The sequence below is a fragment of the Bombyx mori genome, chromosome 4 (assembly GCF_030269925.1).
Source record: "Bombyx mori chromosome 4, ASM3026992v2".
Taxonomy (NCBI): Eukaryota; Metazoa; Arthropoda; class Insecta; order Lepidoptera; family Bombycidae; genus Bombyx; species Bombyx mori.
The window spans coordinates 2,417,464-2,442,234 of record NC_085110.1 but is presented as its reverse complement, the minus strand read 5'-3'; the positions used below and the strand labels follow the sequence as shown (position 1 = coordinate 2,442,234).

The window sequence follows — 24,771 nt, the reverse complement described above, 5'->3', positions numbered from 1 at the left end:
ATTGATAAGATTTGTAATAAATAACTTTACACACAAAATATCTTAATATTTTAATTACTTTATTTATTTTAGCTAAGAGATATTTTAAATTATTTTTAATATGATCGATCGGTCATTTTAAACCCTTCATTTATTTCATAAAAGTTTCCAGCATAGAATTGAATCGTACCAATTACATAAGTAATGTTCATTATTATTTTGTGGTAGTTTCGATTTGCTATAACAATCCGTTACGTTTTAAATAGAATTTAACATTATTTCCAGTTTTCACTATTAATTATATACCTACTCAGTGTAGGCTAGGCATCATAAAGTTTTTTAAAAAGTAGAATTGAGAAAGAGCTGAAATGAGAAATTTTCAAAACTGTTACAAATCTTCTGTACGTGCATAATTTATACAAAACAAATACAATGTGAATTTTTTGAATATAAAAATCCTTATTGTCTAAATTTTATATAAAATTTCAGATGCACACAAATTGAAAAAAGGTTTTAAAATAATACAATTACCAACTTTTCACAGTTAACAATTAATATGTTTTCGATAATATTGACTAGTATGGAATTTCAAACCCTAAGTGAATCACATAGTATCTGGAAACACAATTATTTTTTTATGTATACATGTGCTCTACATCGCACAACAATTATCAGTCAGCGATCACGTTATGTAAATAAATACATTAGTGATTCTAACTCTATATTGTTGGTATCCCTATTTTGGACTGTTATGGTACAGTCAAAACCTTCTACATCCTATCAAGTTGTCATTTATCAAAATATGCCATAAAACTTCACTGGCGCACGAGTCAAGGAAAGAAATCCTGTAGATTTCCTTGCACATATCCTTTTATTTATTTTTCCGTGGGTTAAGTTACGAAATGTTATGGTAGAATGTATGCTTCATGCATCAAGAACATTTTGTTCTGTCAAAGCTGCACTGTCATAAGAGTCACTGTCAATGAATCGGATAAAAACGATAAAAACACAATAGAACGTCAATTAACTAAACCCAAACTGTTCCAATTGAAGACCAGTCCTGTAGTTTCTTGTTGATTTGACTTGTTTTATCTTCTTATATTCTTTCATACAACTTCAATGATCTTAACGTTCATTTACTGTTTTAAATTATAGCTAGAAGGATATGTAAAATACCAAAATGAGTATAATAACTTCAGAGTCTCTCAAAGGTAAAGTTTTTGATATTCTCGAAACAAATACCTCATACATCATCAACATATTTGTTTTGTCAAAAGTTACTTGAATTCTTGGATTATTTAATTCACAGATACCGTGACAGTTTTAATAAACGCTGCCGGAGATAATGAACATTCTGTGAACAACGTCATTATAAAATCACTCGCGAAAATAGCGAACACATATCCGAACGAAGTCATCGCTATATTTTGTGAATTCTACAAAGACACTGTGAAAGTGAACACTACACTATTGGGAAACATTATCAAGTAAGCCAAATCATATAAAATTTATAGAAAAAAAAAATGTAAGGGTGATATGTAAGGGCATTAGATTGTGCAACCTACAATTAAAAAACAAAAAACATTTTGGAAGATTTGTAGCGAAACCTATCCTACAATAAAAGATATTTGACGAAAACCTGAATCATGCAGACAACATTTTCAGTAAAAATTTCGACTTATTGAGCAATAAGTGGAAGATTGGAAGCAATTCCTAATCCGAAGTCCATTTTAGGGAATATCAACTACGTCTTAAATCATAGTAAATATTTTGAAATATATACATATAAAAACATACATACATAAAAAAACTAGTATTGATGTCACCTTGAAAGTGTAACTTACATAATTCTGCATAATTAGTTTACATGTAGATATAAAATTTTCTACTGAATAATAGTTAGGTTTTTATATACTTACCTTTCTGTATAATTGCCTATTATATACAATGGTATATAATAGGTTGGATTTAACTAGAGATGAATAAAGTACTTGAAAGTAATAAATTTAGAAAGCAGTAGGTAAAGGCTTCGCTGTGTCCCTGGCATTGCTGACCTCCAAGTGGGATGCTGTCTATTTATGATAAGGTGGGCATAAAGTGAGCCTCAAAAGTATGTCTAAAGGGGCATTATCAAATAATAAATCTATAAAGTAATCACACCCATAATCAACATATATTTAAACATAATTAACATACTTAATTACTGGTGATAAGACCTCCTGTGAGTCTGCATGGATAGGCACCACCACCATGCCCATTTCTGTCGTGAAGCAGTAATGCGTTTCGGTTTGAAGAGTGGGGCAACTGTTGTAACTATACTGAGATCTTACGACTCATATCTCAAGGTGTGTGGTGGCATTTACATTGTAGATGTCTATGAGCTCCAGTAACCACTTAACACTAGGTGGGCGTGTCTACACACCTAAGCAATAACAAAAAAAACGGTTTAATTTTGTGTACAACTTGAGAAAACTGAAAAAGACTATTTATCCATTTTTTATTCCAAATGAGTGAAATATATTACAGGAGCCCATAGACATCACTAAATTAATGCCATCCACTTTGAATTTGAACAAATTTGAAGTTTCAATTGCTTTACAGCAGCTTTCCCATATGACCAACCCATAAATTAATAGCTTTGCAAAAAAAAATACAGTGTGAAAGTTCCTGCTGTTTAGGGTTCTCAATACACATTTCTCTAGTAATAATACCTTTGATTGTGCTCGAGTTAATATGTATGGCCCTGTCTAGCTTTTTAAACTTAACAATTTTATTATCTAAATGTAAATTTTTTAAACAAAAAAAAAACAAGATTTTAATTTCAATTTTCAGGGTATTAGAACAAACATGTGTCAATCAAGTAAGAAAACTAGATCCAAAAGTAGCAACAGAGCTTGTGAGCTCAATGCTGCGAGCCATGACTGAAAATGTTGGTTATGAACCTGTGACACAGCTGGGGGCTTCTGCTGTCCTTGTTGCCGTGGGCCATGAGAATTTAGACTTGGTAAATTGATCTATGAACATTATTTTTTATTCACCGTGGGTGGGGCCGTATGCTTTCGCCTGCCTAAATGCGCAATAAAAAAAAAGTTTAGATTTGTTGTCTTTTATTATTGCTTAGATTGGTGGACCAGCTGACGGCCCACCTGATGTGAAGTGATTACTGGAGCCCATAGACATCAACGATGTAAATGCCGCCACCTACCTCGAGACATAAGTTCTAAGGTCTCAGTTTTTACAGTACAACAGTTGACCCACCCTACATACCGAAACGCATTACTGCTTTATGGTAGAAGTAGGAGTAACGTGGTAACTACCCGTGCGGACTCCCAAGATATCCTACGACCAGTAAAAAGTTTAGTTTACTAGTACCTAAGTATACTTAGTACTAGTAAGTAGTTTAAATGTAAATATCACCAACTACAGGCTCAAAACTTGTATGCACTTTTTTAGTTTGTTAGTTTATTTAAAATCGATTAATCATACAATGTACTCTTAGTAAATCCTCCATTATTACAGTTCTGAACAACAATATTGAATCTGTTTGGATTTTCTGACATGCAATTTTTTTGTGTGAGGTGATGGTTCCGAAATAGTTGCTAAATGTTAGACACCAGTTCGGCTGTGCTTCTGGCATTTCTGGTGTTTATGTGTATCAGGGATCATACATTGTCGTATTGGTCAAGTGCAAAAATGATGTCTATGGGTTAAGACGGTCCCCGACATGACTTACGCGAGTGTGGTGTTCGCTCACGCGGCCCGCACACACATAGACACCCTCCAATCTCTACAATCCCGCTTTTGCAGGTTAGCCGTCGGAGCTCCGTGGTCCATATTATTACGCAATAAGTGTACAGTTTGAAATATTAAATTACTTTTTTCTGTATAACATTTTGCAACAAGCAAATGGAGATAAGAAATATTTTGAATTGAACACACAAAATCACTGTATGCTTAACTTTACTGGTGGGCATCTTTTGAGCCCGTATGGATATATATCACGAATGTCTATTTCTGCTGTGTAGAAGTAGTGCATTTCAGTTTGGACGTTGTTGGAAAATAAAACTTGAGACTCGGAACTCATTTCTCAAGGTGGGTGGCGGCATTTAACACCGAGCAAGTCGTAAGCTTATTCACTCAATAAAAAAAGTAACTAAAAAACGAAAAAGATTTGAAGTTATCACCCACGAGGAACTCTACAACTGGTTTTTTAAGTGATTCATTGTTGACAAATATAAAAAATACTGAAGTAGTGTGTTTGATAATTTTGTAAATTATCAGCTTTGTAATAATTTAATTACATTTTTGTTTACTGTTATCTAAAAACTATAATATAATATGACATGTGTTCAAGTGTTATTCAAATGATCATAACAAAAGTGAAGTTTTTAAACATTTTAATTTGTTGAACAATTTTATTCCCGAATTGAAAAAGTTTAGTTTCAAAGAATAATTGGAAAGAAGTTATTTTTTAATAACATTAAAAACTATTTAGATCTGCTTGGTCTTATTCCAACACGAATCTGTGCTTTCATTTGATTTAGTCTATAGATTTTGTCTTAACTGCCTCGACTGGCTGTAATAGGAACATCCAGTTTTGAGCTCTATTTTCTATGCAGGCACTCCGCTCATTGATCAACCAACTTTCCCCAGCAACAGTACCACATTATACAATACCCCACACACTTGGAACCCTCGCAGCCGTTAATACACACGGTGTTGTCCCACATATTAAGGAGATACTCAGTAAAATGTTGCCGCTTCTTTCGTTGGTGAAGCAGGATGGATTGAAACAGGCATTTGCATATGGTAAGTTTTGTTATAGAAATAAGCAAAGCCTGCGTACAGTGATAGTTACTGCTAATGGTTTTATCTACTTATGTAAAAAGTAGGGTAGCTTGACCATCGTTCTGTGGGATAGTCGTGCGGTTCTCTTTATCTCACGCACTTTCTCAAGGCGTAGTCTCTTCGGAGGCTCCGGGTTCCGACACATTCCTGTCTGATTCCCCATAGGTGGAGTTTCTATTAGTAGGTACCTCACCGTAAAAAAAGGGTGGCTTAGCCTTAAGATAAACCTTTTTCCAATTTCACTACTTTTTGTTTCGAAACATTAGATACGTTGTGAAGTGAATGAGAAACTATCCTCCCTCACCAGCAGTAGTAATAAAATATAATTCGTCTATTATCTCTCTCTCTCTCCTCAGCGTTCGGCCACTTTGCAGTAGCTGTCTCCGAACATATTGGAGACAACGTGGAAAACGACAATATTACTTCTATTAAAGAAAATTTCGTCACCGAATTCACAATTATATTTGACGTACTTTACAATCAGTGGTTGCCTTCATACGAGCCGAAAGTTTCTGAATCAGTTCTGGAAGCTCTTGGACCGATAACAAGACTTATATCCGAAAGACAGTTCAATGAAACGGTCAACAAATTCGTTCTGTCATTATTGGCTTTATATCGGAAACCAAATATCAACTATTATTACATCAGTCAGTGTCTATCTTATTTATTATCTCCGTCGACACTCAATCCGAAGTTAGGGTTGAATGAGAATGTCGTTACGTCAATAAACCACGTCCTATTCCATTTGGTTGTGCTGGAGCCAGATTATGATCAACCACAAACCGTTAAAAATCATTTCGAAGTTTTACGATGTTTCGATCACATGGCCAGACAGTATTCTGATCAAACGATCGAGGGACTCCTACATCAATGCAAAAACAACCAGGAAAAGGATAGAATGAAGGCCGTTATAATATTGACTCATTTGACGACATCGTCGCAAGTCTTTATTGATAATTACTCGAGCAAATTTATAACGTTATTAAAAGTCATGACCAACATGGAACATGGTGTGAAAATGAAGAAGTTGTTAGTCAAAGCTATTGTAGGCTTAGTGTACAGGAACTGCATAACGACCCCCGAGGATTTTTCCATGATAGAATTCATAATTAAACATTGCGGATTTGAGGGCCCAGCGAATGTGTCATTTTACGAGATCTCAGACTTACAGGATACCTGTAAGAATTCTTTAATCCTAATGTGTAATACTGTGACAAGTATACGTGGTCAGCTGAGAAGTTTGCTCTTATCTGCACTCACTATTGAAGACTTAACTCCATCTATGTCCACGGTTGCACATTGTCTGACATCACTGTTCCAAAATAATTCTAATGTAATTGAAGGTGATACAGTAAAAGGCTCAGAAATCAAATATTCGTCTGATTTGGTATTTGTTCGGTGTATCACCCACATTGTGGATCCAGAACAGAAAGAAAAAAACAAGAATCTACTCGTGTTCCTCGAAGATTATTCTGGGGACGTACACAAAAATTTGAAAAATTCATGGACCATCGAATTACAGCGGCTGCTGAAATTTGTTGATAAAAGTGAATCGAGGGAACAATGGCACAGTATGCTATTAGATTTATTGGTATCTGCTGTCGATCAAGTTAATAACGACAAGTGGGTAGAGACTATAGCGACTTTGATCTCGAAGCAGATTTTGTCAAAGAAACAGCATCCTATGATCAAAGGAGTCTCGTTACAGTATCTGGCAACGCTGTCGTGTCACATACCGAACGCTGCTGTCGTTGAGTCCACACTCAAGATAATACTATTTTCCCTAAAATCTATTCCGATAGAAAACTGTGAGTATGTTAGTAAAGCAATAGGTATAGCTTCTCGGCAACACGGAGAATTTTTATTGAACGAATTAGACGCAGCTTACAAGGAAAATGAATCGAGAAAAGGTAGTAAAATAATGAACTTCCTTTCGTCAAAGAACTCTAAAACTGAATTGGAAATTAATATTGTGAAATATGCATTAATCACTTGTTATGGTAAAGTAGCTGCTGATTGTTTAGATGCACACGTTTTGGCAAGACTTGGGGATAACGTTACTTCAATTCTATACGATATACTGAAATCTGGGCCTGCTTTCGACTTGTGTAAGGCAACAGTAACAACTTTATACGAAATAGGCAAAGCATTGCATCCTGCAGCTCACCATAATGTAGTTCTCAGAAACCGTTGGCAGTTATTAAATGCGGTTTTAGAACAAATTTACAACTCGAATTTGGAGAAACGCAATGTCGAACTTTACCCTATAATAGTTAAAGCATCGAACGCATTGACTAAACTCCAAAAAGGTATTTTGCCGGAAGAAAGAAACACCATTCTGAGGGTATTATTTAATAGCATATTCGGAGAATTGTCGTCATTTAAGCGTAAATATGAAGCCGATGGGGTTGACGGAATAAACGACATACTGGCAAAAACTTTGAATGACAGCTTAATATTGTTGCACCAACTAATAAAAGAGCTTATAATCCAGTCGACTTGCTTAAGCACAATCGATGACTTAATCGGGTTATTAACAGAATGGCTGAGACATGAAAACGATGAAATACGAACCGCTTCAGTACTGATACTTCAAGTTATTTTCGATACGTACATAAAAAACGTGAGGCTGAATTATGAGACGCCAAGTAAATTCGGTCAGATGGGATACCTATTGGGTCTGGTCGTGCCTGGTATAGCAGACACGAATTTTCCTGTGCGCTTAACAACTATAGATTGCATAAAACTAATAGTACAGATTCAAGATTTATACGAAGGTCACACCATAGAACCAGGGGATCAGTGTATGGTCAACCTAACTCGACTGCAGAACAATGTTTTGACAAATGATTTGAACATGATCAGTGATTACTGCGTAGTTCTTTGTAACACTATAACACCGAAGATACCGCACCGGCACACGATGCAATTCATTGAAAGTATTTTGGAGTGTTACGATAGTCAAGAACATAAAAGCGTTGGGATTAGTGCTGTCCTGGACGCATTTTTCATTAAGAAAGGTCAGGATTTGTTCCAAAATATCGAGAGGATAGTTGAAGTGATGTTGAGTACAATGGACGAGGTCAATGAAGATGCGAGGGTGAAGCTCATGAGGCCGCTGACGTCATTAACACGTCATCATTCTAACGCCGTCACTGCTGTTCTACTGAGCCAGAAGCTACCTTTAAAACCGTAAGTTACACTGACGCTAACACTAACATTTTAATGATTTAATTGTGATATTATTCGATTAAGTATTAGGCAAGTCCGGTATAGTGATCTTATGACAAAGTTTGGTGCTGGGTTAGGTTCTTCATGTTTTTTATTTTATTTTTGTGATGAACCAATTCGCGGTCCACCTAGTGTAAAGTATCTATCGAAACTCGCGCATAGAAATGACAATGACGCCACACATGTTACCCTTCAAACCGGTAAGGCCGTATGGTGGTTCCTACTCGTGCATACTTATAATTATATCATCCGTATTTAGGGATCACCGCGATCAACATATGGTCTTATTCATTACTTCAATAAGAGAACGCTGTTTTGTTTATTGAAGATAGAGCTATTCCGTTTTCCAGTTGTGTAGTGTCATGTTGGCACCACCTCGCCCGGGACGAGAGCTTGTCTGAGGCGATCACCGAGAACTTCTTGAGATTGATGACGTCAGTGGAGCTGTATGAGGATCCGTACCACGTCATCGACAACCATGTGGCTGCTCTCCAGCCTTTGACTGTAAGTTTGTAATAGTTTGAAGCGTGCTTTAAATCGGTGTTTCTCAAAATTAGTGTGGAGGGCCAAAGAAAAAAGAAATTGGGTTCTACTAGAAGTATATGGTTGTATCATTACGTGAACTGCCAAGGGACTATAGTCAGGTCCTGCTAGAAGGTAATACAGTCAAAATCTGTTATAACGACATCGAAGGGACTGCTCATATTCAGTCGTAAAAACCGATAGTCGTAACAACCGGTGATGTTTAATGTGTATCGTGCAAGTACAAACAAATTGATAGGGAATTATTGGAAAAATATATTTACAAAATACGCGATTTTTCTTCAATATTAATTTGTTTTCTTTTTCTTTGCGACATTTTGAAAGTTTCACGAATAACTCCACAAAGTTTTGGTGCGTCTTGTGTATAGATAAGTAATAAACTAACTGAAGAGATATGAAGAAGCGGTCTTTGACTCTACTGCATGCACGTGTTTTGTTTCTAAGAATTAGAAAAGACCCTACACTAAACTAAATCCTATTGTTTTCTTTCCTGATTTTAATAGCCATTTAAGACAAATGTGGATACCTATTCAAATTGTTTACAATACAGCTTAGCCGGTCGTTCTAACAGATCTAATTCTCCGAAATATTAGTTAAATGTGGTCGTTTTATGAGGTATCTCGTTATTAGCAATGTCGTATAAAGCAATGTTTTTAATAAGGCGGTCATATAGCATTCAGCCGGGATCTTTGTTCTAGGTTGTTATAACCGGCATGTTGTTCTAAACGATGTCGCAGTAAACGGTTTTGACTGTATTTGAGAGAGAAATCGAAATGTCCAGCTTTTACATTAAACTAGTTTATAAACCATTCTAGGTTTCTCTGGTCGTCGATTTTTTTTTGCTAAAGCTGTATGTAATATGTGTAAAAAAAACTCAGTACAGGCCCAACATAAGACCCAAGGTCCAAAAATCTTCGCCTCCAAGAACAGAACTCGTTTTCTTGATCTGTTCTGCGTTACAGACCTATCTATCTGCAGTATATGCAAAATATTTATTGCAGCTAATAAGTGCCTTAGGCGAGATGCTGCAGGAGTCCACGATGAAGGCCACGTGCAAAGCGAAGTTCTCTGAACTGTTCTCTGTGCTGTACACGACCCTGGCGTGCTACATCGACGCTGAGCCGCCGGCCTACTCCCACTCCGGCAACAAGATGCAGGAGAGGTTCGGTTTCGTACCTAACAGGGAGTCCGTCAGGCTGTCACCGGCCAAGATCACAATCAACGCTTTTAGCGCCTTTTTGGAGCAAGCTGACTGTCAGAAGGTAAGGGTTTTTATTAATTTAATATTTCCCTAATAACTCACATAACGAGCTAGCTCAAACATACCTCTGTATGAGCTGGCTCGGACATATACAGTACAAGGACTGCCCCGCATCACTGCTTTTCGCCACAGATAAGCAGGATGGTGGTACCTACCTACCGCTGGCCACATTGGCTACAACCAGTATAAATGTTATAATTACACAGTACGTTTTAATATTTATAGGCTTCAATAACCACATAGCACTCGTCCTTAGGCTTAACTTAAACAAAAAAATATTTTAAGGGGAAATCCCTTTGAATACACCGTAGTACAGGGGTCGTCAGACACTGCAAAAAGAAAGAAATTTACCATATCGAAGTAGTTCTAAAAACCGAGTTCCATTACTTTTTAAATAACTTTTTTGTTTTTGCGGGTATTCCTAACAGTTTGACTGCCATGTAGGTCACCAATTCCCTATGCGGCGCACTGAAGCAATTGTGTCGATTTCTCCCTTCGATTTTCTTACTAAGCCGCCAGAATATCTAGTAGACTCGGTGAAAGATGAATCCTAGTCCGAAAAGACTAAAACATACATTAACAAACAAAGGAAGGCAAAGTCAGGCAATCCAGGCGCTTAGTAACAGAAATTGACATAATTACTTCAGTGCGCCGCGTAGGGCACCATTGACCTATATGGCAGTCAACGTGTTAACAATCCGAATGAACTATGCGAAGCCTATATAATGATGTGCAAAAGTTTCTTTTATTTTCGTAAATGCTGTCGCTGTACGTGTTGATTGATATGTTGGAATTGTTCTTAGACCTAATTAAGATTGTAAAACCAGACTCTAACCACGTAAGCTACCTCCTTACGTTGAGTCTAATAACTCTGATTGTAAACCGCTATATTTATATTGAAGGTCCGTGAAGCGTGTGCCCTCTGCCTGAGTGTCGAGCACGGCGATTCGGCTACGACACTCCTAGAGCTGGCACCGATATTAGGAGGGGCGGTGTCACGCGAGTGTCCGCAACATTTGGCGAAACTAGTGTCGCGCGTGTCGGCGTACGCCAAATCTAGTCTGCCGCCACAACGATGCGCGGCGCATGCCTTGTTGGCCGATCTGCTTAATTACAGGTACATACGTGGTAGAATTAGAAATTTTAAAATAAATTTGAACCCAATTATGACTTTTTAATGAATGGTCAAGGTCCATCTAAGGAGCTAATCCTTAGGTTGAGCCCATGAGCTCATCTACCCAAACAACGACTAGCTAGGGGCAAAAATATTAAAATGTCAAAATTTTGTAACATTCAGATGCAACGATAACAACGTACTGATAGAGTCAGTGATGGCGACGCTGAACACCGGCTGGAAGGACACGTGCGACCGCGTGCGAGCCACCTGTCTGCGCGGCGCCGCCAACGTGGCGCAGCTCCGCGGCGACGGGCGCGCCGCCCACCTCACGCACGCACTGCACGCGCTCTCGCAGGGAGTCGACGCGCGCTCCGACACGTACGTAGGGGACAGGGGGCGTGTGGGACGCGCACCGCACGCGCTCTCGCAGGGAGTCGACGCGCGCTCCGACACGTACGTAGGGGGACAGGGGGCGTGTGGGACGCGCACCGCACGCGCTCTCGCAGGGAGTCGACGCGCGCTCCGACACGTACGTAGGGGGACAGGGGGCGTGTGGGACGCGCACCGCACGCGCTCTCGCAGGGAGTCGACGCGCGCTCCGACACGTACGTAGGGGGACAGGGGGCGTGTGGGACGCGCACTGCACGCGCTCTCGCAGGGAGTCGACGCGCGCTCCGACACGTACGTAGGGGGACAGGGGGCGTGTGGGACGCGCACTGCACGCGCTCTCGCAGGGAGTCGACGCGCGCTCCGACACGTACGTAGGGGGACAGGGGGCGTGTGGGACGCGCACTGCACGCGCTCTCGCAGGGAGTCGACGCGCGCTCCGACACGTACGTAGGGGGACAGGGGGCGTGTGGGACGCGCACTGCACGCGCTCTCGCAGGGAGTCGACGCACGCTCCGACACGTACGTAGGGGACAGGGGGCGTGTGGGACGCGCACCGCACGCGCTCTCGCAGGGAGTCGACGCGCGCTCCGACACGTACGTAGGGGGACAGGGGGCGTGTGGGACGCGCACTGCACGCGCTCTCGCAGGGAGTCGACGCACGCTCCGACACGTACGTAGGGGACAGGGGGCGTGTGGGACGCGCACCGCACGCGCTCTCGCAGGGAGTCGACGCGCGCTCCGACACGTACGTAGGGGGACAGGGGGCGTGTGGGACGCGCACCGCACGCGCTCTCGCAGGGAGTCGACGCGCGCTCCGACACGTACGTAGGGGGACAGGGGGCGTGTGGGACGCGCACCGCACGCGCTCTCGCAGGGAGTCGACGCGCGCTCCGACACGTACGTAGGGGGACAGGGGGCGTGTGGGACGCGCACTGCACGCGCTCTCGCAGGGAGTCGACGCGCGCTCCGACACGTACGTAGGGGGACAGGGGGCGTGTGGGACGCGCACTGCACGCGCTCTCGCAGGGAGTCGACGCGCGCTCCGACACGTACGTAGGGGGACAGGGGGCGTGTGGGACGCGCACTGCACGCGCTCTCGCAGGGAGTCGACGCGCGCTCCGACACGTACGTAGGGGGACAGGGGGCGTGTGGGACGCGCACTGCACGCGCTCTCGCAGGGAGTCGACGCACGCTCCGACACGTACGTAGGGGACAGGGGGCGTGTGGGACGCGCACCGCACGCGCTCTCGCAGGGAGTCGACGCGCGCTCCGACACGTACGTAGGGGGACAGGGGGCGTGTGGGACGCGCACTGCACGCGCTCTCGCAGGGAGTCGACGCACGCTCCGACACGTACGTAGGGGACAGGGGGCGTGTGGGACGCGCACCGCACGCGCTCTCGCAGGGAGTCGACGCGCGCTCCGACACGTACGTAGGGGGACAGGGGGCGTGTGGGACGCGCACTGCACGCGCTCTCGCAGGGAGTCGACGCACGCTCCGACACGTACGTAGGGGGACAGGGGGCGTGTGGGACGCGCACTGCACGCGCTCTCGCAGGGAGTCGACGCACGCTCCGACACGTACGTAGGGGGACAGGGGGCGTGTGGGACGCGCACTGCACGCGCTCTCGCAGGGAGTCGACGCGCGCTCCGACACGTACGTAGGGGGACAGGGGGCGTGTGGGACGCGCACTGCACGCGCTCTCGCAGGGAGTCGACGCACGCTCCGACACGTACGTAGGGGGACAGGGGGCGTGTGGGACGCGCACCGCACGCGCTCTCGCAGGGAGTCGACGCGCGCTCCGACACGTACGTAGGGGGACAGGGGGCGTGTGGGACGCGCACTGCACGCGCTCTCGCAGGGAGTCGACGCACGCTCCGACACGTACGTAGGGGGACAGGGGGCGTGTGGGACGCGCACCGCACGCGCTCTCGCAGGGAGTCGACGCGCGCTCCGACACGTACGTAGGGGGACAGGGGGCGTGTGGGACGCGCACTGCACGCGCTCTCGCAGGGAGTCGACGCACGCTCCGACACGTACGTAGGGGGACAGGAGGCGTGTGGGACGCGCACTGCACGCGCTCTCGCAGGGAGTCGACGCGCGCTCCGACACGTACGTAGGGGGACAGGGGGCGTGTGGGACGCGCACTGCACGCGCTCTCGCAGGGAGTCGACGCACGCTCCGACACGTACGTAGGGGACAGGGGGCGTGTGGGACGCGCACCGCACGCGCTCTCGCAGGGAGTCGACGCGCGCTCCGACACGTACGTAGGGGGACAGGGGGCGTGTGGGACGCGCACTGCACGCGCTCTCGCAGGGAGTCGACGCACGCTCCGACACGTACGTAGGGGGACAGGGGGCGTGTGGGACGCGCACTGCACGCGCTCTCGCAGGGAGTCGACGCACGCTCCGACACGTACGTAGGGGGACAGGGGGCGTGTGGGACGCGCACCGCACGCGCTCTCGCAGGGAGTCGACGCGCGCTCCGACACGTACGTAGGGGGACAGTGGGCGTGTGGGACGCGCACTGCACGCGCTCTCGCAGGGAGTCGACGCACGCTCCGACACGTACGTAGGGGGACAGGGGGCGTGTGGGACGCGCACTGCACGCGCTCTCGCAGGGAGTCGACGCGCGCTCCGACACGTACGTAGGGGGACAGGGGGCGTGTGGGACGCGCACTGCACGCGCTCTCGCAGGGAGTCGACGCACGCTCCGACACGTACGTAGGGGGACAGGGGGCGTGTGGGACGCGCACTGCACGCGCTCTCGCAGGGAGTCGACGCACGCTCCGACACGTACGTAGGGGGACAGGGGGCGTGTGGGACGCGCACTGCACGCGCTCTCGCAGGGAGTCGACGCGCGCTCCGACACGTACGTAGGGGGACAGGGGGCGTGTGGGACGCGCACTGCACGCGCTCTCGCAGGGAGTCGACGCACGCTCCGACACGTACGTAGGGGGACAGGGGGCGTGTGGGACGCGCACCGCACGCGCTCTCGCAGGGAGTCGACGCGCGCTCCGACACGTACGTAGGGGGACAGGGGGCGTGTGGGACGCGCACTGCACGCGCTCTCGCAGGGAGTCGACGCACGCTCCGACACGTACGTAGGGGGACAGGGGGCGTGTGGGACGCGCACCGCACGCGCTCTCGCAGGGAGTCGACGCGCGCTCCGACACGTACGTAGGGGGACAGGGGGCGTGTGGGACGCGCACCGCACGCGCTCTCGCAGGGAGTCGACGCGCGCTCCGACACGTACGTAGGGGGACAGGGGGCGTGTGGGACGCGCACTGCACGCGCTCTCGCAGGGAGTCGACGCGCGCTCCGACACGTACGTAGGGGGACAGGGGGCGTGTGGGACGCGCACTGCACGCGCTCTCGCAGGGAGTCGACGCACGCTCCGACACGTACGTAGGGGGACAGGGGGCGTGTGGGACGCGCACCGCACGCGCTCTCGCAGGGAGTCGACGCGCGCTCCGACACGTACGTAGGGGGACAGGGGGCGTGTGGGACGCGCACTGCACGCGCTCTCGCAGGGAGTCGACGCACGCTCCGACACGTACGTAGGGGGACAGGGGGCGTGTGGGACGCGCACCGCACGCGCTCTCGCAGGGAGTCGACGCGCGCTCCGACACGTACGTAGGGGGACAGGGGGCGTGTGGGACGCGCACCGCACGCGCTCTCGCAGGGAGTCGACGCGCGCTCCGACACGTACGTAGGGGGACAGGGGGCGTGTGGGACGCGCACTGCACGCGCTCTCGCAGGGAGTCGACGCGCGCTCCGACACGTACGTAGGGGGACAGGGGGCGTGTGGGACGCGCACTGCACGCGCTCTCGCAGGGAGTCGACGCACGCTCCGACACGTACGTAGGGGGACAGGGGGCGTGTGGGACGCGCACCGCACGCGCTCTCGCAGGGAGTCGACGCACGCTCCGACACGTACGTAGGGGGACAGGGGGCGTGTGGGACGCGCACTGCACGCGCTCTCGCAGGTATTATAATAGTACAAGCTCTTCGTGACATAGGGTTAGGTAGTTAAATCTCGACATGAATTGTTTCCAACGTGCGGCTCTTGAACCATCAACGTTGATCTACAGGCCACCATCAGACAACGTCCCCCTGGCCTCGATCCAAGGGCTCAGCCGGCTGCTCACAGAGCTAGACCACGTCGACGCGGAATATGATCGCGAGCTGTTGTCGATATCGCAGAAGATACGTCCGTACATGAACACGGAGTGTCCGCAGCTGCGGGAACATTCCATTCGTCTGTTCGGCGTGCTGGCGGCGCGCGTGCGGTCCGACGCGCTGGTCGACCAGGCCGTGAACTCGCTGCCGTGCTTCTTGCTGCACCTGTGCGACAACAACCCCGCCGTGGTCCGGGTGAGTGCGCCGCAGTTGTAATTTCTCTGTCACTAGTTAATCTGTAATACGCTTGGAAAATATACAAAACTCATTTCTCGGAACGAATCGTGCGCCATCTGTCGCTCATTGACGTCACTATAACGAACATGTCGCGTTGAAGACGATGGTACAAACGGTGGTGGACGTATTAAAAACAAAAGAAATAAGTAATGTGGGAGCTAAAGTCTTTAGCTAAATTATTTTATTGAAAACAAACACTGAAATATGACTTTTTGACAATTGGTTTTTGGGTACCCTCATATTTCTTTATTTGCATAGATAAGTAATAATCAAGAGATTGATGTACGTGTGAATAATTTCAGGCGAGCAAATTCACCTTGAAACAAGTGTTCAAGATCTTCAACGTGAAGAAATCGAACGACCTGGTGCAGACGCACCTGCTGGACGAGGGCCGCCTGTACCTGGACGAGTTCCTGTCGGCCCTGCTGCGGCAGCTGGCCGACGAGCTGCCCTCCAGCGTCGCCAGCTGTCTGCGCGCCGCCGCCCACTACCTGCACTGCGCGCGCGACGAGCTCAGGCCGCACGCGCCCACGCTGCTGGGTGAGTGCCAGGGTTGCTTAGTGGAAGGATGGATGGATGGAAGTCAGCAACTTAGTGGAAGGGTGGATGGATAGATGGAAGTCAGCAACTTAGTGGAATGATGGATGGAAGTCAGCAATACCGTTACTGGTGGTTGGACCACTCGTGAGTTTTACTGGTGGTAGAACCACTTGTAAGTCCGTGCGGGTGGGTACCACCGCCCTGCCTATTTCTGCCGTGCAGCAGTAATGCGCTTCGGTTTGAAGGGTGGGGCGGCCGTTGTAACTATACTTGAGACCTTAGAACTTATATCTCGAGGTGGGTGGCGCATTAACGTTGTAGATGTCTATGAGCTCCAGTAACCACTTAACACCAGGTGGGCTGTGAGCTCCCGGCTTTGGAATGAGCTCCCTTCCACGGTGTTTCCTGAGCGCTATGACATTTACTATCCTTCTTCAAACGAGGCTTGTGGAGAGTATTAACACGTTGACTGCCATGTAGAGTCTATTCGTTACTCCGGCGCCTTAGTTAAAAGACCGAAATCGATATAATCACTTCAGTGGGCCCCGTAGGGCACCGGTTACCTATACGGCAGTCAATGCGTTAAACGGTAGGCAGCGGCTTCACATTGCCCCTGGTTTTTTTTTTTTTTTTTTTTGTTGCTTACATGGGTGGACGAGCTCACAGTCCACCTGGTGGTTACTGGAACCCTATAGACATCTACTACGAAATGCGCCACCCACCTTGAGATATGAGTTCTAAGGTCTCGGTAACAACGGCTGCCCCACCCTTCAAATCGAAACCCATTACTGCTTCACGGCAGAAATAGGCGGGGCGGTGGTACCTACCCGCGCGGACTCACAAGAGGTCCTACTAGTAAACACTCGCTGGCGACTGTGACCCGCTCGAATAACCCCGAAGGGACCGAAAAATTTACTGCTAGGCAAAGGAAGCTCTACATCCGAACCCTTTTTAGGTGTTGATCGTGATCTTTCAGAGAAACTCATCTGTTCCTTTACTTACTTTTGGTACCATACGGTTGGTACGTACTTTCGGAGCCCGTAGCTCATAGAAATCAAAAGCATATATGGTTTATTTAGAACGTAAATAAATGTAAAAAGACGATCACTCATTTGTCGGATATTCAAAAATCTTCATTACTACGACCAATAATGTAGGAAAAGTATTAATGATAATAATAAAAATAGAACTCAACTGAAAACTCAATGCACAAAATAGAACACCGTGCGATAACATTATGCCTGTGTTAGAGTTTTCTGGAAAGTACATTTTTTCTATGTAAGCAAGTAAGTAGCAAGCGTCCATGAACGACTTGGGACTGCAGACATCTCTCGAAGACAGTAGTGGCATACACGTCTATGGAATCTAGTAGGTACCTAACAGTGCTGTATGCATGCTCTAATCGTATAAGAGACTCGGTGTACAGCATGCCAAACGGCGTAAACATTTTTTTTTATTGCTTAGATGGGTGGACGAGCTCACAGCACACCAGGTGTTAAGTGGTTACTGGAGCCCGTAGACATCTACAACGTAAATACGCCACCCACCTTGAGATATAAGTTCTAAGATCTCAGTACAGTTACAACGGCTGCCCCACTTCACGACCTGCCTTCAAACCGAAACGCATTACTGCTTCACGGCAGAAATGGCAGGGTACCTACCCGCACGAACTCACAAGAGGTCCTACCACCAGTAATAAGTACTGGTGGTCGAAACATAACGAAAAGTTTCCCCTACCAGGTCTGCTCTACGCGGAACTGCTCCGCATCAGAGACAAGTACCCCGAGGACACGGAGCTGGAGCTGGACGTGTCGCGGTCGGCTCGCGCGCGCCTCCTGCAGCTGATCAAGGACAGCAGCCCCGCGGTCAGGCAAAGCTCCGCCATGGCGCTGGCGAACCTGTGCCTCGTCATCGCTTCGGACGAAATGAACGCGCAATAAAATGTAAAAAATTGGTTACAACGCCATCTGTGTTACATTAAATGAAACTATGTGTCAAACATGCCTATGGTTAGTTTCTACCAAAAAGGTTTCATGCGCCGAGTACGCGCGGTCGCATTTGTTATTTTAATTCAGTTATTATTTAAGTCAATTTGAAGTACGAATTATTCCGTCTACTGCATTGATATAGGATCTGTATTACTATGGTCATTTCAATATCAAAATCTTTAAAAAAATACCCTGTATGGAGATTCTCGTGAATTCAAGGCAGTCGTCACACTGATGTATTCTGTTATAATGTTAACTTTCAACAAGTGATAGAATCTCTGAGAAAAGGATAGTCTGCGTGGGGTCCCGTTGCCATATTCGGTGCGAAAGCAAAAATAAAAAAAATTTAATTCACTTGTAGCCAACACTGTAATAATGGACAGCGTTGCCAATGATACGACTACATTGTCCTAACGCAGTAGAATTAACGAAAAAGTGTAATTGTGAGAAAAATACGTAATTTTTATTAGAACCCCGATTTATAAACACAAGAAATGAAATCTTTTTCTTTTATTTTATGAAAGTAAGCTTAGAATACACCGGCATTATATTCATATCGTTCCATTGAAACTTTGTTTAATAATTGTAATGTTAATATTGTATTTGTAAATTTAGGAAACTTTCTGAATTATAATATTTTATTACAACAGACAATAAATACAATCGAAACGAATAAAAAATTAATCTCATTGTTATAATTGTTTTATTTTTAGATTGTTTTCTGTATAAAATTTAAGACTGAAAAATGAAATTCCAAAAATGAAATATATTGTTTTTCTCGTTACACAGAATTGTTATAAATAATAGTTTTTATTTTTATTTTACTTTTTTTTTATTAATGTAATCTCTTGAAAATGTACAATAATTGCATATTATAATTTTGTCACATACGTCAATTTTGCCAAACTTATGTATTTGTCGAAAAAAAAACACTCAATTGTGATGATGTAATTAATTTATTAGACACTGCACCGAGACGAATCTATATTAAATGTTTTAAAAATAAAGCTTCAATTTCCATGATTCCGGGTTTTCTTGTTTGCTAAACGGGCCGCGGTTTCGTCGCACACTTGACATCTGAACGATACAAAACTTTAAAATTATTAATCGCTGGAGATCTATTAGACATTGGAGCAGGGAGTTTGGTACTGTATTTAAGTATATGAAAACAGCGTCGGAACGCTTCTTCGAAAAAGCGGCGCGACACTATAACACTCATCATGGCCACCTCTATTGCATGCCCGATCCATGGAACGACATACAGTCGCCGTCGCCTCAAACACATCATTTCGGTGCTTTTAAGAATTCCCAGCACCGGTCGCCTAACTTGTATTATACTCGTCTAACTCGAATACAACGAAGAGTCCGACGTGCAACTTAACCCACAGACAGCCCACTGAGTTTCTCGCTGGATCTTCTCAGTGGGACGCGCTTGCGGACCGGTGATAGTACTGCTCTTAGCGAAGCACTGCTCTTACCAAGGCTAGAGTTAATAAAGTCTCAAGCTGAGCCCCACGAGCTCGCCTACACCTTTGGTAAAGCCATTGTAACTCCTTGAGGTTATTAGGAGTACGATTAAAAGGTATTGTGTTATATATGCCGGAAACACACACGGGACAAGAACAACATATTTTGAACAGATGTTTTTTTATTTTTTTTATTGCTTAGATGGGTAGATGAGCTCACAGCTCACCTGGTGTTAAGTGGTTACTGGAGCCCATAGACATCTACAAGTTAAATTTTAAATTAAATTTTAAAAGTTAAATTTAGTTTTTTTTATATTAATTTTTTTTTGTTATCTTCGTAACGGATACGGATACGGCCTTGGCATTGAGTGGTAGCATAGTTCATCGACATCAGCGATGCCAAAAATAAAGATAAAAAACGCCACACGAGTAACGCCGTATCGAAGCAATTTTTTTTAAAGTAGATACGCTCTTATTCAGCACCATATACTTACTGAGGTGTTTTAGCGAGCCAAAATTCTTTGTTCGGTTCAGCGAATGCCCTTAATTGCCTGCCGTCCCACGAAACTGACTCCATCCTCCACTCTGGAGATACGTACGGTGCTCTGATATTCGGTATAGTTATCTGAAATCATCAATTTAGCTTACTCAAAATGAAAAACGGTACAATAGATAATGCGTTTGAATAAGTCTATATCTTTTGTATCCGGCAAAACAATGAAAACTATGCAAAAAAAGTTGTAAATAAATAATAGTTTAAAAAAAACTAACAAAGTACGTTTTTTATAGAAAATCCAACTAAAAAACAGAAAATAAATTTGAATTAAAAATATTGTAAGAAAAAATGATTTTATTGTAAAAAAGTGTGGGGTGCTTTTCAGGATATTATCAAAATAACCCTTCTACTCATATCTATAACTACTGATACCATGCACCCCACGCTTTTTTTACAATAAAATATTTTTTTCTTACGCTATTTTTAATTCAAATTTATTTTCTATTTTTTAGTTGGATTTTGTATAAAAGCGTTTTTTTTGTTAGTTTTTTAAAACTATTATTATTATTTTTAATTTTTTAGTTGAATTTAAATTTTTTCAACTTTTTTTTTCATTTTTTTAAATATTGAATTGTCATCGGTCCTTAATAAGTATAGCAAATTTCGAGTTAATCCGACGTTTTGAAGAGGGTCAAAATCATGTTCAAATATTCCGTTACATACTAACATACATACGTCTGAAGCTAATAAAAGCGTATTAAAAAGAATATTGTTTTTTTAATTTGGTATAAAACACTGTTTTAAATATGCAACAAACAAAAGGGAATCAAGGTAGTCCACACATTGACTATTTATTGCCGTCCCTCAAGGCTGATTCGGATAAACTGATTGACATCTTTAATCGGATTGTTATGTTCACCTCCGTCGAGGCACATCTAAATGAACGTCAAATTTGACTAGTGTGACGGTCGCTAGCTTCGCTTGAGGCGGCTGATCCCCGCAAGTATTGTACCTCTAAGTCTATTTATACGAAATCATATGAAATTATCAATAGCGCGATGCATATTTTCGTTTAATAATTTATTTAGATTAAAGTGGATTCATAGTCATTTCCTTCTCAGTGCTTCTTTGAAGCGAAAAGCATAAGATGATTTTAGTTAGGTGAACATTGGAATTATTTTTAATTTAAAACTGTTCATTTTCAATTTAGTTGTGGCGGAATGAAGTATCAACGGATCTACTCACTAACGTTATGCGGGTAGTATTGTATTTGTTATGAATCTCGTCACATTCAAATGATAGTTGTATCGTTATGTTGCGCAAATGAGTACAAAGTTCATAAACATTTTCTTTTACCGGATTCGCTGGTGCCGGCGTACCGGGGAATGATGCTTTAATATTATTCGAAGGAGGAACACTCATTGTTACATTTTTTGTCGTCGAGTAGAAGTCTTCAATGAATTTCTCGCGTTTTCTACAATAAAATTAATAAAATGTTCAAGAGCGTGTGTAAATAAATGTGCCTACCATTCGCAAAACCTACTACGGATTCTAAGGCATCAAGTCAACTTTCTTTCAAGGTTATTACTTTAAATTATACAAGTCGTTGTATATTTTTGGTTATAGTTTACATTTATCTATTCGTGGGAATATAATTATAATCCGTAGTTCATGAACTTTGGTAGATACTTCATAGAGAGACTTCTAAGGAGGGTCTTGTCGACATCTTGAGACAAAATACTATTGAACAGGGCAGTGAATACAGACTCTAATTGAATGTCGTCCATACAAACAGCTGGTGTCATCACGAGGCGGGGCCTAGACTTTAATATGTTCTTGTGTTCAATATCTTTCGGGCGCTCCTGTGAAATTCAAGAATGTTCTAATCAAACTTATAAATTCCTAGCAGTACCCGTCCGCTTCGCTGGGCATTTAAAAATAACATTATTATATCTCAACCACACAAAGATTCGCATCATTAACGCCCTGTAGCCAACTGGTGTAGGGAGTCAAACACTCATATACCTAAATATTAGCCTATCCATTAAGTACGTGTATTTTCTACATGGGTACCAAGTTTCAAGTGAACCGGATGCATGGTTTAGTAGTTATAACGGCACATCCGTAAAAACCACTGTAGATTTATAATATATTAGTATAGATTAATAATATAATTATGAATAGTAAATACACAATATGAAGCACGCTTTTTTTTGACAGTATTTCGTGTTTTGACGACATTCCTTTTGGTATTTTGCGATACGTCGCTCCCCACTTAGACATGCAAGTCTCATTTATAAGTTACTAGCTGACCCGGCAAACGTTGTGTTGCCTTAAATAAGATATCTAGGGAAATTCTACTGTAGAAAAAAAAACCTCATTTAACCACATAATACCTCATTATAAATAAATAAAAAATATCAAAAAATTAAAATAAAAAATAAATGTTTGGGGTGGACAACCCTTTTCACTTAGGGGTATGAAAAATAGATAGTAGCCGATTCTCAGACCTACTGAACATACTATTGATACACAAATAAAACCAAAAAAAGATGGCTGAAAAATGTATAGTATTGTATAGCTCTCAAATATATTAAGTATATAATAAAATTATATACTTAATATATTTGAGATATATTTGAGATATATATATAAATAATCTATGATGTATAGTGAGTAAGTAAGACAGGAGACCGGCTTCGTCCTCATCCCTACTAAGTGATGTTTGCTGGATGAGTGGTGACACCTGGCGGGGAAAGCTGATCGATTGATAGTTGATCAATAGTCGAACGGCGAGGCCGGGAGATCAAATTCAATTTAAAAAAAATCATAATTAAAGGAACTTGAAATTATAAATTCTGAATAAGAATTTATCGTACTACAATTATAATATTTGATTGCCATCTTGCAACCTTATTGCGGATCTGTGCATAGAAAAAAAATATATAATCGGATGGAAAAATAGGGGTTGATCGTATAAGAGTGAAAATTGAGAGTAATATGATTTTTTTATTTTAAGTCATGACAAAATAAAATAAAAAACTTGCGAAAAAATTAAAGTTTATAATTAACAAATAAAAAAAAGGGGTTGATCATAGAGGGATGAAAAATTTAGAGTAACATCAGATTTTTTATTTTAATTCATGACAAAATAAAAATAAAAATGAAAATCTTGCCAAAAAAATTAAAGTTTATAATTAACAAATAAAAAATAGGGTTTGATCGTAGAGGGGTGAAAATTTCAGAGTAATATGATTTTTTTTATTCTACGTCATGACAAAATAAAAACAAAATTCTCGCAAAAAATTTTAAAGTTTTTAATTAGCAAATAAAAAATAAGGGTTGATCGTAGAGGGGTGAAAATTTAGGGTTGTATGTATTTTTGTACGCTGTATCATAAAAAAATAGAAATTAAAAATTTTGTCTAAAAAATCAAATAAAAAATTTAGGGGTGGACTACTCCTAACATTTAGGGGGATGAAAAATAGATGTTGGCCGATTCTCATAGATACTGGATAAGCACAAAAAATTTCATCAAAATCGGTCAAGCCGTTTCGGAGGAGTATGGCAACGAAAACTGTGACACGAGAATTTTATATATTAGATAGGGTCATTAAAGAGGTATGTTAGGCTTTTAATTTGATATGGGGTTGATACCTCCCTTGTTCAATTACCTATTATTACCACTTCGATAACTTCCGGTCGCCGTAACTATATAACTCACCTATTTTCCTATCAAACTCCATAATTCGTATGTAAGCGATACACACTGTACGGTACATAAAATAGAAGATATTTTGTAAAACCTGAATCGCATTAATGTCGCTTTCAAGTTAAGTTTTTAAGTATAGTCAATTTACCGAGCGAAAATACTCGGCTAGGTGGAAGACATTTCCTTTGTAGTTCCTTAAGCCTGTCCTAAACTCCCTAATGAGTATATTAATTTTATTTCACAACGAAAGGCAACTATTTTTTATGTTTAAATAATAATATATAACGCACATATCTTTGCTGCACATCCCTAGGATTCGTTCTCACTACATCCTTAGGCCTCACAAATAGATCCACTGAGACCCTCCCGTCTGGTTTCCAATGACTCAGAGTGTGAATATATTTAAGAGGAGCGGGCGGTATTCTCAAGCAAACTTCTTTATCAATATATTTAGTTGCAGTAATCGGTAAAATCTGACCATTATTGTAGTCCCTTAGACTAGATGTTTTGTAGTCAAAAAGAAGTGATTCAATGCGACTATTGTTATTGGACATTATACTATTTGAATAAAAACAATGTAAATCAAAAGGTATATCTAGAATAAAATTTCAAATATAAATATGAGTATCAAATAATCACTTTGTTTTGTCAGTTCATCACATCATTTTATCTATCTATCTATCTCTTAGGTTTACATCATTTTGTCAAAAAAAAAGTGTAATTTTGACACTGATTGTGTCATAATATAAAATTACACAATGAGGATTTCATTCACTGCTGTAA

The 24,771-nt window shown here is 43.1% G+C and overlaps 2 protein-coding genes across 5 annotated transcripts; one reads left to right on the top strand and one right to left on the bottom strand.

Moving 5' to 3' along the window:
- Positions 1-947: 947 nt before the first annotated feature.
- Positions 948-19,337, top strand: LOC101737261 (maestro heat-like repeat-containing protein family member 1). The gene is made up of 12 exons (XM_038010774.2): positions 948-1,190; positions 1,289-1,466; positions 2,812-2,983; positions 4,599-4,788; positions 5,184-8,019; positions 8,409-8,562; positions 9,603-9,863; positions 10,765-10,979; positions 11,160-11,357; positions 15,462-15,744; positions 16,089-16,326; positions 18,067-19,337. Exons 1-12 carry the CDS (start codon positions 1,160-1,162, stop codon positions 18,264-18,266), a joined length of 4,956 nt encoding a protein of 1,651 aa, XP_037866702.1. The 5' UTR covers positions 948-1,159; the 3' UTR covers positions 18,267-19,337.
- On the bottom strand, positions 19,252-24,705 carry LOC101737591 (uncharacterized). Of its 4 annotated transcripts, none has more exons than XM_038010771.2 (5): positions 24,279-24,705; positions 22,044-22,138; positions 21,522-21,750; positions 20,275-20,405; positions 19,252-19,406 (listed from the first exon to the last, which is right to left on the bottom strand). In XM_038010771.2, exons 1-5 carry the CDS (start codon positions 24,540-24,542, stop codon positions 19,325-19,327), a joined length of 801 nt encoding a protein of 266 aa, XP_037866699.1. In that variant the 5' UTR covers positions 24,543-24,705; the 3' UTR covers positions 19,252-19,324. The 4 variants fall into 4 exon arrangements, with proteins under 4 accessions (XP_037866699.1, XP_037866700.1, XP_021205689.1 ...); XM_038010772.2 differs by having other exon boundaries at positions 19,252-19,391; positions 24,279-24,701; XM_021350014.3 differs by having other exon boundaries at positions 21,633-21,750; positions 24,279-24,698.
- Between the last annotated feature and the right edge of the window lie 66 nt (positions 24,706-24,771).